We start from the raw sequence: 18163 nt of genomic DNA, 5'->3' as shown, positions 1-18163 counted from the left end.
GGATGCTCTGTCCTATTTCCTTCTTAAATTAGGCATTATCTAGATCTCATGCTGAATACTCTCTTTTTCCACATCTATCCTCTTCCACATACCATTACTCAATTTGCACATACAATCATTGGGGTTATATGAACTAATTAGATATGCCGTTGCACATGAATTTTGCAAGGCCAATCTTTTTGCCTGCACCTACTTCCAGCATGCCCACCCTGGAGGGAAAAGAGAGTTGCACCAATGTTATGTGCTCATAACCTCTTTGCAGCCCATTCCACATGCAGAATCTAGAGGGACCCAATGTAGCTCCAAAAATGGGTGGGACTGTGTGGGGGCGGAGCATTGCCCGGACAGCCATGGAACGCCCATAAAGGCAGATGGGGAAAATTGAATTTTCCTTTGGAGTATATATAGATTCCCCTTTGAGCTGTAATTTGTATCCATCAGGGTGAATCAATCCCCAGGCCCTTAAACCATCACATAATCCAAGCTGTGCCTTTTCACGTATGCAGGGTGAGCAATGACACATTATTTCTTCCAAGTGTCGTCCTTAAAGGAGGAGAACAGATCCTAACAAAAGGGAAAGCAAACTTCCCCAGCAGCCAAGTCACAGAGGTCAGACATGAACTACAGCTATTTCAGAGGCCTCCGCCTGCCAATAGACTCAGGCAGAGCCAGCTGCCAGCTCCCAGAATCTCTGTATGTTTATGTGAAAATGTCATCGTAATATCAAAGCAATCAAAATTCCTGTCTGCAAGTGACGCACAGGGGTGTTCTCACTGACGCTGTTACTGCACTTAGCTGGAGACAAATGTGCAGCCAGTTATATGAATTATTACAGATTAGGAGAGGAGCCGGAGTAGATTTCCCTTCCTCCTCTTGAACAGGAACCACTTCTGCACTGCTTGGTTGCCATGAGTCAGCCTGCCTTTAATGGGGAGGGTTAACCAGAGAGGAATGGCTGGCCCTAAATTTAAATGTGCTGACTTGATGATGGTTTGAATCTCCAGCCTTAATCATCCATGTCCTCAATTGCAAGGCCCCCTCTCTGTCCCTTCCTTCAGACGCACCTGTAATCTTCAAGCAAATTCTCCACCCTGATTCTCCTCATTAATAGTCCACACTTACTCCCTCACCTGAGGGCCATTTATCTTGGCTTATATAGATCCTATGCTGTCTCTTACTAGAGGTTTGTCCAGTTTGCTGTGATCTCAAGTGGGACCGGTAATAGCTACCATCATAGGAATAATACGTAATAGGGTTTAAACATTCACACTGCACATCCAACAGTGGAACTATCCAGTCCCCTCTTCATAAAACCAAAGTGGTGAATAAAGGACTTCCAGTGTTATTCCATGAGGCTTGCAATCTGGGAACCACCATGCTAACGGGAACAACTGTATGTCAGGGCAGCTCTACAAAGAGGGAATATTCCAAGAGATGAGTCTTTCCCTCCTCAAAACTATCCCTAATGTTGTCATTTTAAACAGCCTTTTGTGTGATAGCAGTTAGAGCCCCTTCCTGAATAGGCCCCCAAATATTTTCTTTAAGTGACGGTTCTGCAAATTTTACTGTTTAAATTTACAGAATAGCAAATTACCGCTACATCTTCCCCCACTGGGTGTTCTGAAGCAGAGGCATTCACGGCTTGATAGCGTTAAATGTGTTTGGAAGAGGTGGTTCATTTTCTTTCTTGCAGAGTGTTATGTCTTTAAGGGGACAGCAGAACTGCTTTTAATGATGGAAAAACATAAATCAGAGCATGCTCTATATTTAAATCTAGAAATATTTTGCTTCCAATCTAATGGAAATGCAGCCAGGTGTCAACAACAGCCTTTTAGGCAGGGGTGCAGACCCAGCACGCAATTATTTTGATGAGGACAATTCTCAGAATGCAAAACGTAAAGGGTTTAATTTTCTGAGGTGCTGAGCTCCCAAGACTCCAGTTGAAGTCAAGGGGAGCGTCAACCCCCTAAAAATCGAGCCCAGGGCCTATGTTGTCCCAGCATGTGTCTAGCGCAATGTAGCCCAAATCCCTGACTGAGTCTTCTAGGTGCTACTGTGGCACAAATAAACAACCAACCACTAATACTTTTTCCTAAGCAAAGTGTTAAGCAGTTGAGCTGGGCTTTGCTAAAGCAATGGCGATCACGATAATGCCATGCAAAGAAAATGTCTTAATTACTTCACTAGAATACTTCCTTGCTTTATAGAGGCAGTGTAACATGCAAGCGTCATCCCCATTCAGTGTTTCATTGGTTAAATAGAGGTTGAATTAGGCCAGTAAGATCCTTAAAGGCACACAATTTCCATTTTTTTAAAAGATAAATATTGTTTTAACCTCGTTCTCTTCTCGGCATTGTTTGCTGGCACAAACCCCTCCATAAATGAAGTCTAACTGGCTAGGTGGGAAATGAGCTGTTACTTTTGTAGACCATCTGGCCCAAGTCAGGGAACAATTCCTACTTTCAGATACTTCCCTAAGAGGTTTTAAATAAAGATGATCTGCCGTGGCTATTTATTATGAGGAATTTTAAATGCAGCCTGCTTCTTAGGGTATGGTGGAGAGAAGCAGACAGCTGGCATAGCTATACCTACTGACCTAGATTCACTCTCTTTTCTAACCAGGGGCCCCGTCCGCCACACAGTGCAGGTACAAGAAATTGTAACTTGAGAATCAGCTGAATCATCTGACAGCCCAGAGACATACCAAACTTGTTACTACGCGATGAAGTCAACATGTCAAGTCCTCAACAGACCCTTGGCTACTTTGCTCAAGCCCTTTCAGCTGCTAATCAACACAGTGTAACAGATGGTGCATTATTCTCTGAGTCCTCTCCTCTGCTTGTGAATTAACAGCATGATCCCTTCTCCCCAGCTGGGCTGCCTTGAAACCTAGTTTTAATGTTCGTGGACTAAGTATTCAGTCCCTGCTTCAAGTACTTGACTTTCAGGTAGGGGGGGAAGTATCATTTCCAGCACTCTGTGCTTTTAGACCAGACAAATCACCCATTGCATCCTCTGTGAATGTGCATCCATAGGATCACTGATTTCAATTAGAAATCAAGGAGAGGTTTGACATTAATTTCAATGGGGCTAGAACTTGGCCCAAAGACATTCAGTTGCACCAGTTTCCCAGGTGAAGGGAATTATCTGAACAAATAACCCTCCAGCATACCAAAGAGGGTATGGAATGATGAGTGAAATGGAGGGAGTGCCAGTGGGGGGGGGGAATAAACATGCCAGTATAGTAGGTAGTTACCCTATAAGATGGCAAGGGTCCATCTTGTCTAGTAGCCTGTCACTGACAGCGACCAGATCACTGGCATCCCAATGGTGGAAACTCTTTGGACGCACGTGGTGTGCGAGTTGGAAGTTTGATAGCTTCCTCAACCACTGTCCCAGCTGACTAAACTTTGCTTTATCCAGGGGACGGGGAGAAAGCATTTCTATGACCTCTTTTCAAGCGCATCAGGCTCATGGTATCGATGCCATGGTAACATCTGGGACTGATCAGAAACCAGTGAATCGGCAGAAACTGCCTCCAGAACGTTCAGACGTGAAGGCATCTCACCGGCCAAATATACAGGAACTCCTCACTTAACGTTGTCCCGGTTAAGGTTGTTTTGTTGCTGATCTATGAGGGAACACGCTCGTTGAAAGTTGTGCCATGCTCCCTTATCACGTCCTTTGGCAGCCACCTGCTTTGTCCACTGTTTGCAGGATTCTCTGGAAGAGCAGCCCTTTCTTGTGGGGATTAGAACCAGGGGGGCCAGCAGCCCCCCTACCCCATCGGCTCCCCTAAATTCCCTGTAAGGTATGTGGCTCAGCAGCTGCTCAGCAGCAGTTCAGGTGGCCACGCAGCTCCTGCCCTGCCCTCTGCCTTGGAGCTTCTCCCTGGAGCTCCCTGCTTGCTGGGGGAAGGGGAGAAGAAGGGTGCTGATATCAGGATGTCCCCCTGCTCCATACCCCCTCTCCACAAAGAGGAGGAGGGGGACAGGGCTCGGGGACAGAAAGGAGGGAGCTTGCTGGAAGCTGTTGCTTCTTGTCTGAACTGGCTGATCTGCTTAAAAGGGCAACATACTTGAAGTGCGGTCAGCAGACTTAAAGGGGTAATGCACCTCTCTCTCTCTCTCACTCCAGCACTTTGGAAAGTCAGCACTTGTGCAGCCGTCCATGTGCCGTCAGGAGGAGGGAGTGGTGCACTCCAGCTGGATCACGTGGGCTTATTACCATGTCAGTTTTTGCAGGGAAGTGTTTGCAGTGACTGCCCTGCATCTATTGTGTTTCCTCCCTCTTGCCTCAGTCCACGCTGCCTTGTAGAGTGTGAGGCTACATTAACAACAGTGTGTTAACCCTTGAGGGCTCAGCCAAGTGCTAGTTCATCATTTAGCAGCAAGGCATTCCCTGGGAAATATCCCACCCTCTTACTCCATCACCTCAACCAAGCTTCGCAATCATTCATTGCTGTGGACAGTATTAAACTGTTTAAAGCTTATACTGTATATGTATACAATGTCTTTTCTCTGGTGAAAAAAAATTTCCCTGGAACCTAACCCCCCCACATTTACATTAATTCTTATGGGGAAATTGGATTTGCTTAACATCATTTCGCATAAAGTGGCATTTTTCAGGAACATAGTTATAATGTTAAGCAAGGAGTTACTGTATTTCAACTGGGAACAAAGGAAGAAGTATTTTCTGAGATCTGAAGAGGTCATATTTAAATGGGTTTTGAAAAGACCGTTGACAAAAAGTTACTTCCTAGACTAATGGATAGCTTGTGATCTCAGACAGTAGAAGCACGGGTAACCTCTAGAAGCTGCCATGCAAAACTCCCTACTCAACCCACAGGCAAACAGACAAAGTCAGCCTCAGTGTGGTGTCCTCACCAGACCTTAAAATGGTTTATTGTTATTGATCTCTAAAATGCCCCCTAGTTAAATATTAAAATGGTTGGATTATTCTCCTGATTATACATGCTATTACTGCAAATATTTGCAGCGCCACGGGATACTATACACAGAGAAGGCAGAGGAAATGGGCAAATGCAAGAGTTAACATAGGATGCCAGCAACAACTCAAAACCAGCAAAGCAGAGCCCGTGGTGGATCAGATTTTCACTCACATACATAAACTCAAGATTCAAGCACTATGCCCACTGTATATTTTGTGTATGCAGCCTTGTCTTTTTAGCCAACATGCACATATTTGAGGCTTTACAATGTTGTTGGGTTTTTCTGCAAACATAATCCCAGCAGAATATTCAGAGTGAAATTACAAATGCTGTGACTTAGAACACGTTGTCATCTCTACCGCCTAAAACTGTAAAATCTGTGTTTTCAAGGTCAGAGGTAAAATGTCTGGATCTACCATCATCCACTCTAGTGTAATACAAGAGGGTGAGTTTCTACCTAAAGCCATACTAAAAGTTGTTGTTTTTTTAAACTGTTAACAAAAGTTACCTCGTTCTACTAGTATTTGAAGGTTTAGTCACAGACCCAGTTTAGATTCATAAATGTAATAAATAACTTATATTTAATAGTTTATATAAATAGTTTATAAAAGTTTAAGAAACACTCAGTAGATGTTTTAATAAATGGTCAGTCAATTATTAGAGGTTATAGCATCCAACAGGTCTACTGGTTGATTACAATTATCAATGACACTTTCCACTTATGTGCTTAGAACATCTATAACCCTAGTAATGCTATTTATGTAACAACATCTATTACTTTGTTAACCTCTTATGAACTATTTATAAATGGAACTTTAATAGTAAAGTGCAATTTGGCATCATACACAATCTTTTGGAGACGTTATTAAACGTCTACATCTGTAACACTGAGATTTTTGTTACACACAACAAAAGGTTTAAAACAAGTGTCAAAAATCTGGTGTTAAAATTTAACACTTACCTCTCAAAATCTGCAAGTCCACCAGAAGCCAAAACTCCTCAAAAACCTGCTTGTGGAAAATAAATTATATATTTTAAATATGAAAACAGGGAGGGAGGGAGGGAAGTGACAACTGTCCCTAGGTGCAATGAATGCTAAGGTCTCAGCACAGCTGGTAGTGATGAATGCTGTTTTCACAGAACTTCGCCACCAATATTTATACTCTCCAGGGTTATGATCATTTCTTGGCCCTCTATGATCTTGGCAACTGCTCTTTATTTTCTGAGAAAAGGAAAAAATAGAGGGGTGTCATCAAATCTCTCAGGGCAGCCGGGAGATACCATCTAGCCCAAGAAAACTGAGAATCGCCCTACCAAATGGAGTAATATAACAGAGAGAGAGAGAGAGAGAGAAAAAAAAACTGGGGGCGGGGGGAGGAGACAGAGACGGGGGGAGGAGGGACCAATAATTAAAACCAAATGATAATTTACAAGTTTTCCATGAAACCAGCTACACTGATGGGGCCAGAGAGACAGGGCTCTGGACTCCGATTTAATTCACCAGTGAAATCCAAAGAGATCACTTAGCTGCAGCCCTTGAAGTAAAAAAGAGCCCAAAAACAAAACCCCAAACCACTAACTCGTAATTTTTCAAGGATCAGTCGAGTCGAAGCTGCGGCTCCGCCTGCTCCGAAGTTTCTGGCTGCGAAGGAGAGATGGGAAATGCGATCCCCAGCTAAGCAAGAGCCTCCTGCCCGCAGCAGAAAAGGATGGGGGGGAGAGAAATCAAAGGAAAGGCTTTAACTGCAAAACAAACCAATTTAGATTCAAAGGCAGGGAGGAAACGGGGGGGAGAGGTGCAGCCAACCTGCCTTATGCAACCAAACTGCCTTATGAACCAAGCCAAACGAGAGACCGGCGAGGTGACAGCGTGTGCTTGGGAGGAAGGAGAGGTGGGGAACCGCTGCAAGAAGGAAAATCGCAATTCAATGGCTGCAAGCGGCAAGTTCATCTCCCAAGGCTTTGCTGTCACTTTGCAAAGCTTTCTTCTCTCCCCCCGCCATGCCGCTCGTCCGCGTGCTGAGAGGGACGCCAGGGGGCGCTGCTCCGCAGTTGCCGAGAAGCCATTGCCCGTCTGAACCCGACTCCTGGCGGGCGGGGCGGGTCAGCGTTCAGGGCAGGGGCGAGCGGAGCCGGACCGCGCTTGCAGACTGCAGCCGGGATGTCCCCGAAGCGCCAGTGTACTTAGCTCCGCAGAGAGGCGCTGCCAGTCCCGGCTCCCTTTCATTAAAAACAGAAGAAACAACAAAATAACTGTGACTGATGGCTAAGAAGCCACCCTGTGGATTTTAGAGCAACGCATTGATTCCAACAGGGTTTTGGTGGCTGTCAAAGGGAGTGCTTTGGGCAGAAGAGAATTTGAATGTAAAAGGCTAGGGAAATAAACCAGTGAAACGAATACTCTGCCATCCATTGGTTGAATGAGAATCCCTTAGTTACTCTGTCTAGGGGCATTCAAGAAAGATGGAGGCAGAAATGTTGGTATGTGTACACACAAATACACACACAAGAAACCACCAAGGTCTTTTTAAAACAGTCTGGATCATTTTCTCTTTTAAACTGCTGCCCAAAGTCTTTCCAACAGTCAATAGCTTATCCCATCAATACTTGTCTGAAGACTGCGACTCTCAGGGTATTCTTCAAAGAAGGATATATTTAAAACACAGCAAAGCTTGCAAATCAAAAATAGATTTATCTTACTTGATTTATAGATTATTAGAAACACCATCTTCATTAAATAAGAAACAAGGCCCACTCTATCCAGTACAGTGGGCAATTTACCAGTGGGGGGAACCCCCTCTCTCAAATGTTGACCCCTATAGATGTCTTTGCTTAATCACTCTTGGCTTTTCACCATTTTTCAGAGCTAAGCTTTTCCTGAGAAGTGATATCTTGTTTTCAGAATCCAATCTGTCTGGATATCTGTTCTCCTTACAGAAATCCCCTAGCATGGCGTCCAGTCTGCACGGCTTTTTAAAAATTAGATCCACTGGCAAGTATTATCAATATCTTTCTTTAGAACAACATGGGTGCAAAACACCTAGTCTCCTTAAGAACAATCTAAGATGAAGATCACAATATGTCTACAATATTATCCACTCTGTCAGGTCAATCCTTTTCTATTTGTATTTGGATGACATTTTGGTTTATTTTAAAGGAGTTCCACATGTGAAACAATGGCATATGGCCCGTTATCTGTAGCCCACAGCTCTACCTTGCTTATAGAAATTCAGTGGAATTTGGATATGTTAGCCTTAGCCCAAAATGAGTTGATGCTCTGATGCTGCGATGAACAGGACACTAGACAGACTGGAGTGGCAGATAGATAGCCGTAGTTACTTTGAAGTCATAGATAGGACTGTATTTTTCTTGAATTAATTTTCTTGCTCCATAGTTTCTTCCAGGACTGATGGTTTTGCTAAATTCACAGACTAACCTTTTTTCCACCAACTCAACAGCATTAGGCCCATTGACCTCTTTTTAGTTCTCCCCTCCAATGGCAACCACTGAGAATCATCCAAATCCAGAGACATGACAAGGCTCCAGTTCCCAAGACAGTCTGAGCACTAGTCTAAGTGGTACAAACCACACACTGCTCTGGCGCAGTGAATCATCTGCCTCTTAAAGATGCTGCATTAGTATTACCAGAAAGTCGATTAATTCATTTAACCACCATATACAAATTTCAAATAATTTCCAGATCCGGGGGGAATTTGTGATTTTGTAATTCCCACACATTCCTGCTGTGAATTAACCCTTTCCAGTGAGTCAGTCTGAACAGAATTACCCATCTCCCTATTCTTGATGCTTTAAGGCAGTGATTCTCAAACTTTTATACTGGTGACCCCTTCCACATAGCAAGCCTCTAAGTCTGACCCCCCTTATAAATTAAAAACACTTAAATATATTTAACACCATTATAAATGCTGGAAGAAAAGCGGGGTTTGGGGTTGAGGCTGACAGCTCGTGACCCCCCACATAGCCACCTCACGACCCCCAGTTTGAGAACCCCTGCTTTAAGGGATGTATTCCTTTGATATGTACAATTAGCTCCATCACTCAAGTCCAGACACTGTATCCAGTTGTATTATGGACTAGGGTGAGTCCGCTAAACTTCTCATCACTTGTGAGCTAGGGCTCATTTCAATTGAAGTATGAAGAGGTGGAACATTATGTTGTCTACATATTTTTACTACTTATCTCCACTGGGATTCTGTTGGATATTTTTGAGCTATACAAATTCAGTGGATGAAATTTGTCCCTGCTGTAAGCTCACTGAAGTCAATGGACTTAAATACATGAATTTGGTCCACTTTGTGTTTCCATGGAACTGGAACATGATAATACGTTTATTGTGAAGGATCAAAGAGAAGGCAGTTGCCTAGATTGCATCATGTTCTGCAAGTATTTTCCCAAGAGTCCAAAATATGCAAGTCTCTTTCATGGCTACTGTTAAACGACTAAAATAGGCTGGATTTCCATAATGTGGACAGATATTCAAACATATCTGATTCTGAAAATAAACGTGCCAGAAACAAGACTCTTCCTATCTGATGCAAATCTTGATTACTTTGTCCCATATGCTGTTGCTAAGCCTTGACTCACTTCAGAGTAATAGGTAATTGTTGTGACCGTGGGAGGAGTTGGAAGCTACATGTTTTAGACAAAACCAACACTTCACGTTACGTTTAAATTTTCATTTTGTCTTCATTCAGCTGTTTCAAGTCCTACATTCAGTCAATGCCAAAACAAATCAGAAGTTACTTTTAACCATTCACTTCATAGTTATTATGGTCTTGATTATAACTTCTTTGGTTCATATGTGGGAAAAGCCACATAAATGGACTGAATTTATAAGAAAAACCTTTTTATGTAACAGCCAACAAACAGAAACAAAGACAGATTTCAGTTATTTCACTATTTAACATGCAGACTGCATGCCTTGATTTTAGACAAACAGAATCACACTCCATTTCTAATCCAAATATATGCTCACGTAAGAGGCACATGTTAGTGTACCGAGACGGGTTATTGATTCAAGTCAGTCCATTTCTGTTATGACAGTGTGGCTAGGGACCCCAATCAGAAAATCAAGACCCCTTTGTGCTAAGTGCCGTACAAACGAAGACAATTCCTTCCTCATCAAGCTTATAATTTCTGGGCCACAATATATGTATTAACCATTCTCAAACATAAATGGAGGTCCCAATATACTCTCCCCCTCTTCTGATCAATTTGGAAGACAGTGATCATGAGCAGAAATAGCATGGGGGATGCTTCTAAATCAGCGTAATCCCCTCTGGACTAACCTGTAAGAAAGCCTATTTTTGTGAATTTCCATTGCAAGTTTGCAGATGCAAGAAATTGGTAGAAGCTTCCCCGACTCTCTCTCTCTAGAGATTTTGCCCAAAGAAGGAAAAAAAGTTAATTATAAATTTGCTCTGATATAAACCACCATAATCTCCTTCTGCTGTCACCAATATCATAAAGCTAACAAAATAAAATGCACAATTACCCATAGATCTCTCTGCAACATATAATGCAAATAATTTTTTAAAAAGCGAGTTTCTATTGAAAATGAAAATAAGTGCTTAAGATTTCTAATGGCTAGAAGTTTGAGAGACCAGCTATTGTTTTCCAACAGTTAAGTGGATTAGAAATTTTCTGCAGTAGTTTAGAACTTTAGTAATAAATCGTTCAGTGTGTGTACCACTGCACTCTACTCGATAGACTCAGACCTACACCACTGTAAACCATGGGCCGTATACTACTAACAGCTAAAGCATTTTAGCTGTTAGTAGTATACGGCCCATTGTCTCCAGAGGTATGCAATTTTGGAGCAGGAAGTTCTGTTCCAATAGTCTCCATGACATTCCAAATGGCCATGGTGTGTGAAGTCCTAGGTTGCAACAGTTTAATGAATGACACAGTGAAATGAACACAACCCAAATCCATTTAAAACTGCAGATGTTTGGCAACTGGAATAGGATTAGCCCACTTGGCTACAACTTCAGAGCTAGCACCCCTGCTCTTGAGAAGGGTGTCAAGGGATTTTTAATGGCCAGGAGTGGTTAAGGTCAGGCTTGGTCTTTTTGTTTTATTTTTTTAAAATAGGAATGATCACTGCTTTAGCAACACAGTGTTCTTATTACCATGCTGAGGCAATGGTCAGGACAGATTCACATGGCCAACTCATCAGAACTACTTCAGCATCCTGGATTTCCCATGGTAGCCTCCCATTAGAGAAATGAAAAGGCCCAAACAAACCATGCTTAGCAAGAGTCTGAAGAGCGTGAGCTATATGGTAAGGCAGAATCCATTCAAAATTGCTCTATATGAATATTTCTCTTAGGTCAATAAAAATCATTACCAGTAGTTTTCCATCAGTGATTTAAAAGGTTTTGCACGAATGGATTTACAACTGACAAATTACAAATTCAAGAGCAAATCTTGGAAACCAGCAGAAGGTTCTTTCAGTGAATTAACTAGGATGGAGGGGAAAGTATTTCCATTTGTTTCTGGTTTTCGAACTACAGGCTAATACCTGTGTACCCAAAGCAATATACTACTCACTGACTTTCTGCAGTTTCCATGGTACAAATCCCTTCCAACAATAAAAACATAAAATATTCACTATTGGTATTAGCTGTATGGATTAAAGAGAGAGTCACTTAACCTCTGCCCCTCTATCTGCAAATTGGGAGAGAACAGTAATGACAGACAACAAAAGACCAGTCTGGAACTAAATTCATGAAAGACTAGCCTTGGATGGATGGCCCTATAGGAGAGTGAAATATTGTAATTAAAGCACAACCAAGATGCTGCCCAAAGACTGTCTGAAATAAAAAGACTTTCAAACATGCTTCATAAAAGGACTAATTCTGTGGTTTTCCATGGTGCTCCTCCAGTACCTTAAAAATCCTGGGCTGAGGCATAATGATATATAGGTAGCCAGCCTATGGAGGTGGCTAAGTATTTCACAAAGCAATGATACAATGAAATGCTATGTCAACTGTTATGAAAACACATACTTATCACATAGCACTTATCTGAACTGTTCTTGATTTTCTTTAATCAATACTCTGATATGCTGGACTTTTTGACTAATTCACTAGGGGTGGAATTTTCCAAATGTGACAGTCTCCTGAAAAATCCCACCTTCCTTTTGTAGGTCACTATGGCTCTTCTGAAAAATCACCCCCCATCAGCCTGTTTCAGTATGAACTTCTGGCATGCTCTGGTTGCTATACTTAGAGCAAGATTTTTCAAGTATAGGATTCAGGAGCCCTATTTTCAGGCTTCTGTTTTTGAAAATCTTGGCCTTTTTTTGCATTCAAGACAGTTTTTTCCTAAGGTTAAAATCTGCTTTAAGAACATCACTAAATAATTATAACACTTAGCTCTGATGCATTTGACATTATCAGTTACAGATAGAAATCAAGAACATACACACTTTGTACAAAAACAAGAACAGGTTAACAGAAAATAAAAATTGTGGTTGTGTAATGACAGATGTTGCTACATGCTTTTCACTGACTTCTTTGAGTAACTCACTGCACTGGTTTCATCAACAATTGCATGTCCAACATCCTTAGTGCAAATTAAATTTTAAAAATCCCTACGCAACAGTTTATTTGGTACCAAAAGACATTGCAATACTTGTTTTTACACCTGAAATTAATCGCTGCCAGTTCCTAAAAAACAAACAAGAAACACTTCTACTGCATCTCTCATTTTAGTTTAGCAAGAAAATTATAAAGATGACATGAATATGCAGAATCATAGTGACTACTGTATTTCACTTTTACATTGTGCTTGTAATACAATTTCCTCTTTCACAATATTTTCAAAAACATCATTATCACTTGACGTGGTCCCAAGTAAACCTAGCTAAAGGAGCTCATATTCTTTTGCAAGACTGATTTAGAGTGTAGTTTTTGTGAAAAGTCTCTTATGAGTAGCCATAGCCTTGGTTTTATATAATAGCCTACATTTACTAGAAACAGACTATATATACATACAAAAAATATCAACTAGATATTTAAAGTAATAAGAATCACTACTATCATCAGAAAAAGGAATGTAAACTTACATGTCTGTTTCACATTTCAACTTCCTATTTGACATAGGAAAAGCTCAGTGCAGGTTTGTGAGATTAAAGTGTATGTTAATTACAAGTGTGATTACAAAACATTTTTAGTGCTGGTAAAATGGTCTAATCATGCACCATTGACATCAATGGGAATTATAACATCAATTTCAAAAGGAGGACAGGGAAGGACATAATGTGTGAAAGCTTATATATGTATTTAATGTTATAATGGATGGATTAATATGATTGTGGTATGCTCTTGTCTTTAAGCCTGTGAATAGTCTCTTTGCTTTGCTGGATCAGGTTTTAAGTGAAGAAATAAGATTATTTTCTCACTGTGTGTCCAGTTCTAATAACTCCACACTAGGATTACTAGTGTCGGCACAAGAAATTTTGTAATGCAGAATTAATAGTTCAGCTTTTTTTTTTTAAATGTCACTATAATTAACTTCTACAGAAACTATAAAGAGTAGAAATCTTAAAAAACTATGGAATATTTTGTTTCACAAAATCTGAAAGTCTCATCACATACAGAGAAGTCACATTTGCTAGTGACCATGGTTCAACAACTTAACAAGTGATTTTTGTTCAAAATTTGCAAATTTCTCCATCAAACAAGAATGTTCTCTGCCCATCTCTAGGAGCCTGGGCTCTGGGGCAGTCTGCCAGGTACATGAACTGGCAGGAAACCTACCTGGCAGGTCAGGTTCCACAAGAACCGTGCTTGGTTTTCAGTGGAATTTTGTCAAAATCAAACTGTCTTCACGAAGTGCTTAGGTTTTGGTTCAGCAAATTCCGAAGGAAAAGTTTCATTGGAACTTTTCCAACCAGCTCTAACAAACATCTGTATAGCAACTTACATCCAAACCACACTCAGTGTATAATACAAACTATATAGAGGGACTGTTAAATGCCCCCACCTCTGGGATGGGAGACACCAGCAGTTGAACAATGCACAGCAATTCCTCCCAACAATTAAATGAAGTGAAGAATCCAACTAAAGCAAGAGTGCAAACTTCAGTAGGGAGAATGTGGTTGTCCAACTTGAATTTGGCCAAATCATGGGGAACATCGTTACTTCTTTCTTAAAATCTTAGTCAAGATTTGATTTTATAACATCCAAAATAAGGTTTTCTTCCAGTTTCACTGAACAGTTATATAGCTAATGAAAGATTTGTAATAGACACTTGCAGCTAAGGAAGTATAATTTTTACTTCTTTTTAACGTTTTAATAGAAGAAATATGTTAAAGACAGAGGATCATGGTTCAGCATACAATGTGTGTTCATTCTTTTTAAGTCACTTTCAATCTCTCCTATTCAACATCAGTTTTCTCAGTATCAGGGAGACTTAAATGAAGTTCTGCTGAGAGAGGCAGCCAATATTTTCTCAAAGCTAAAGTGTAAAGTTTTACTGCTCCTCATTGAATGACTGTGTAGACATAAGGGCCTGATTAACTTCCATGAAAATTGAAGGTGCAGGGCACCTCTTCGGATCAGCCCTGGATGAAGAGATTCTGAAGGCTGAAGCTGTGGATTAACACTTTCCCACCACTCCTCCTTTATGGCGTGGTGACCAAAGCCCCTTCTTCTTCTTAACAACTTGTATTATTGTAGTGCATAGGAGCCCAGTCCTGGACCAGAACCACATTGCGTGAGGTGCTGTACAAATACACGGTTAATTGCCTTTTAACGAAAAAGCCAAACAGATAGCACAAAAAGGGTGACCAGATACTATATTAATAGGTGAGCTATGAACACCTTAGAGGTACTAAAAAGGCAAATTGTACAGTTCTTTCAACAAACAGTAAAAAGCAGCACAATCACAGAGAAGTTAGATGGAAAGAAGCTGTCCTGCCTGTGCCAGACAAAGAGATAAAAAGTGAAGAGAGAGATCTAGGCAGCTTAAGGAAATGCTACAGAAATTTCCTGGAACATAAAGCAGCTACTTCATTTTAAAAACATGAAGGGAAAACAGTGGAGAAAATAACTTTTTCCTGCAATTTGCTTTTTTTTCTTTTTTTAAATGCAAAACTCATTTGACTTAGTAGGTATGGGTTTTTTAAAATCAGATAATGATTATGCTGTCATGAGTATCATAGCACCCCTGAGGGGAGGGAGCCTGCACTTAAATCCTCAAAATAAGGCCTACATGATACATAGGTCTTCTGGTGCCCTCTGCACCAGGGTGAATTTTATCCTGCTAAATAGCATTATTTCAAATTAGAAAATGCATAGTAACTCTAGACTAGAGTTTCCACAACTGAAATTTACACTCAAAGTCAAAGAAACACAACCCCACAACTTTAAACCAACTTTGTGACTTTTATTGATGGGCGACAACTTTATACTCCTAGATATCACTAAACTGTGTACAATTAGGAACTCAACATTATAGGAGAGCAGACAGCAAAATTAAACAAAGCAGACTTAAAGAAATATCAATCTTCATTATTTTGCCCATTTTTTAAAATCTTGTGTACACAGAAGCATAAATGCAGTTTGAAATCTCTTAATAGCAATAAAGTTACAATCACCCATCTACATAGACTAACATTTTAACTCCAAATATTTGATCTGCAATGTGTACTTAAGCAGTTTCTCATCGCACAATTATTAAAATGTGTTTTTTTTCCTGTTAGGAACCAGCAACTCTGCATTTTGTACTTTTGTACATTGTTTTGAAGCACAGAACCATTGTCTCCTGATACACACTAGCTCATGTTTTATCATTTATCAAAAACTACTGGGGGAGTAGAGAGGGGTTTTTTTTTTTTTTTTAGTTTTTTTATTTAAGTAAAGATAAAACTTATTTTCACAGAAATCTACAAGTTTTGTTGCTGGTGCAGGGTTTTCTTCTACTATGCAATTAGAAAGTGGGAATCAAATGCAAACCCCCTTTATCATCTTAGGATTCAGCATTAACTCAGAAATATTTTATCTTTTTGTGATTCGTGAGACTGAGTCTTTCAACCTAATGACTTCATTCTGCAAAGTCAAGTCAACACACAAACCATGTTGTGCACAACCCCCAAGGTAGATTCCTTTTTCACTCTATCCCATAGTTGCAGGGGGAAAAAGGATTCACTCAAAAGAGCATTTAAAGGAGGAAAAAAGTTAGTGATAGTTGGCGTTCTACAAAGCAGGTATCTTGCACACACAGCATAAAGAGGGAAGTTTCACAGCAGGTCAACTCGGCGATAGTACAGGAGGTAGGCTGTGCGTTCAGCAGACGGCTTCACCACCTGGTACTGATTTATCACTTTGACTGCCTGGTCATCAATGCGTAACCAGCCATTAAGACCAATTTGGAAGACGTCTGTAGTGTAATGGCCACCAGTTGCACTGTTTCCATGATGATAGACAACTGCAAAGAGAAGTTAATGTTTATACTTCCACTGGAAACAAAACAGGAATAGAAATTTACTAAGATGTTCCTCTGTTTAAGTTCATAATTCAAACAAACTTTCCAACTCACTTGAAATCAAGAACATATTTTTTTAAAGAGTTTAACTACATGTTTACTGGCATGTTTACATGCTATCCTGTACTGAAGTTATGCTTATACAGTGTTTGCCACTAAAACCTTTAGAAATGCCTTTGCAAATACTTAAAGTTATACCAGCATTATCTATACGATAGCAAATACTGTCATAATTTTATGCACTTACAAAGGAACAAACCTATTGTGATGCTAGTGATTTTTCACTGGCAGCACAAAAACTCAGGATTCTAAAGAAGTGAAAAATATATTCTTAAGATCAAGTGTCCCAAAGGTCTAAGATAGATATTTTTAATTTATTACACAGCTTTCAGTGAAGGATTACTTCACAGGAAAAGACCAATGGGATTGACAGACCATCTTCCTGCAACAATTCAACATAGCTTCAGAAAATTCAGTTAGTGCTGACAAACTTAGTAAATAGTTGAGAACAAACATAACTGCTTGAAATCTCCTACATGTCCAGTTTGTTGCTGTTTGTCATTTCAAGTCAAAACGATCTTCACCAAGTTAACTGTTCGCAGATCAAAGTAGGTATTTTACAATATTTAGTTTCAGACATCTCTGTGACTTAAACCAGAAGCCTGAGTCAACCTTCATTCATATCTAATCATAAAACCTCAAGTCTTCATGTACAAGAGAACATTATGAAACTTTACAATATCAGAACTCTCTGTTCAAAAGTCTTTATTACAAACATAAGATACTCCCCATCTAACCCATTTAATTTTGCTTAAATTATGGTTCCACCCTACAAAAGTGATTCCATAAGAATCACTCTATACTAAGCACTTGAATGTGCGTAGTTTGTTTGTTAGTTTTGTGAGTGCCAATCCTGCAATCTCAACATGGAACCAAGTTGGATTCTTTACTTTGAGAATGTCACCACCTGTAATATGTTCTGCAGCAAAATTAGGTCCATTTGATCCTGTGCAAACTACACCTGGGGATTTTTACTGCCTTCACTGGGGTTGTACAGGTGTAACTGTTTGGAATTATACTGGTATATAATTCTGGTAATAATGCACAAGGAAGAACAGAATCCAGCTCATTCTGTTAGCTATGTTTCTCTCTGCAATGCTAAGAGGAGTAAACAAAGCAGTAAAAACAAGTAGCAGTAGGAAAGTGTCATTTTCACAGTCTACCTTTCAGAGCTGAACCACACTTTAAATTTACTCTGATTTTGTTTACACTTCTATGAAGACAAATACATATTATGAGTACTTTAAGTTAAACAAAGTAGACAGGCATGATTTATGGTACACAGTATACACATTCTAAATTATTGGTATATTTCAAGAGTTCTTTAGGATAGAAACTACCCTATAAGATTTTCTAGGATCTAGTTTGTATTTTATCTTACTGCAGAGGAATATTTAGGCAAACCTCTTGTTATATTTTTAATTAGAAATATCTTTAATTCTAAAAAACCCTCTTTTCAGACATTAAAATTTTGTACAAGTTGTGCATGCCGTGTGTGTAAAGTTCTGGACTAACAATAATGGACTGGAGACTGAAATGGTGTGTGTGTCTACAGAACAGTCACAAAAGATGAGGCAGTAGCAATGCAAATTTCCTCATACTGTTTTATCCAAGCTCTCCAACCCTGTCTTGGGAAGC

The 18163-nt window shown here is 40.1% G+C and overlaps 2 protein-coding genes across 5 annotated transcripts in view; both read right to left on the bottom strand.

Annotated features, from left to right (window-relative positions):
- Positions 1-5964, bottom strand: part of CRISPLD2 (cysteine rich secretory protein LCCL domain containing 2) — a 40198-nt gene extending 34234 nt beyond the window's left edge. Inside the window, exon 1 of the mRNA XM_077831260.1 lies at positions 5913-5964. The gene's annotated coding sequence lies outside the window, so the exon portion shown is untranslated. The remainder of the gene's footprint in view (positions 1-5912) is intronic.
- A 9382-nt stretch (positions 5965-15346) lies between these two features.
- Positions 15347-18163, bottom strand: part of USP10 (ubiquitin specific peptidase 10) — a 74406-nt gene continuing 71589 nt past the window's right edge. For all 4 annotated transcript variants that reach the window (XM_077830714.1, XM_077830716.1, XM_077830715.1 and 1 more), the window contains one exon: positions 15347-16408. In XM_077830714.1, the coding sequence (XP_077686840.1) occupies positions 16221-16408 (188 nt within the window). In that variant the 3' untranslated portion in view covers positions 15347-16220. The remainder of the gene's footprint in view (positions 16409-18163) is intronic.

This window comes from Eretmochelys imbricata, chromosome 12 (assembly GCF_965152235.1).
Source record: "Eretmochelys imbricata isolate rEreImb1 chromosome 12, rEreImb1.hap1, whole genome shotgun sequence".
Taxonomy (NCBI): domain Eukaryota; kingdom Metazoa; phylum Chordata; order Testudines; family Cheloniidae; genus Eretmochelys; species Eretmochelys imbricata.
Note: the sequence above shows the minus strand (reverse complement) of the source record. Positions and strands in the feature narration are given on the sequence as shown.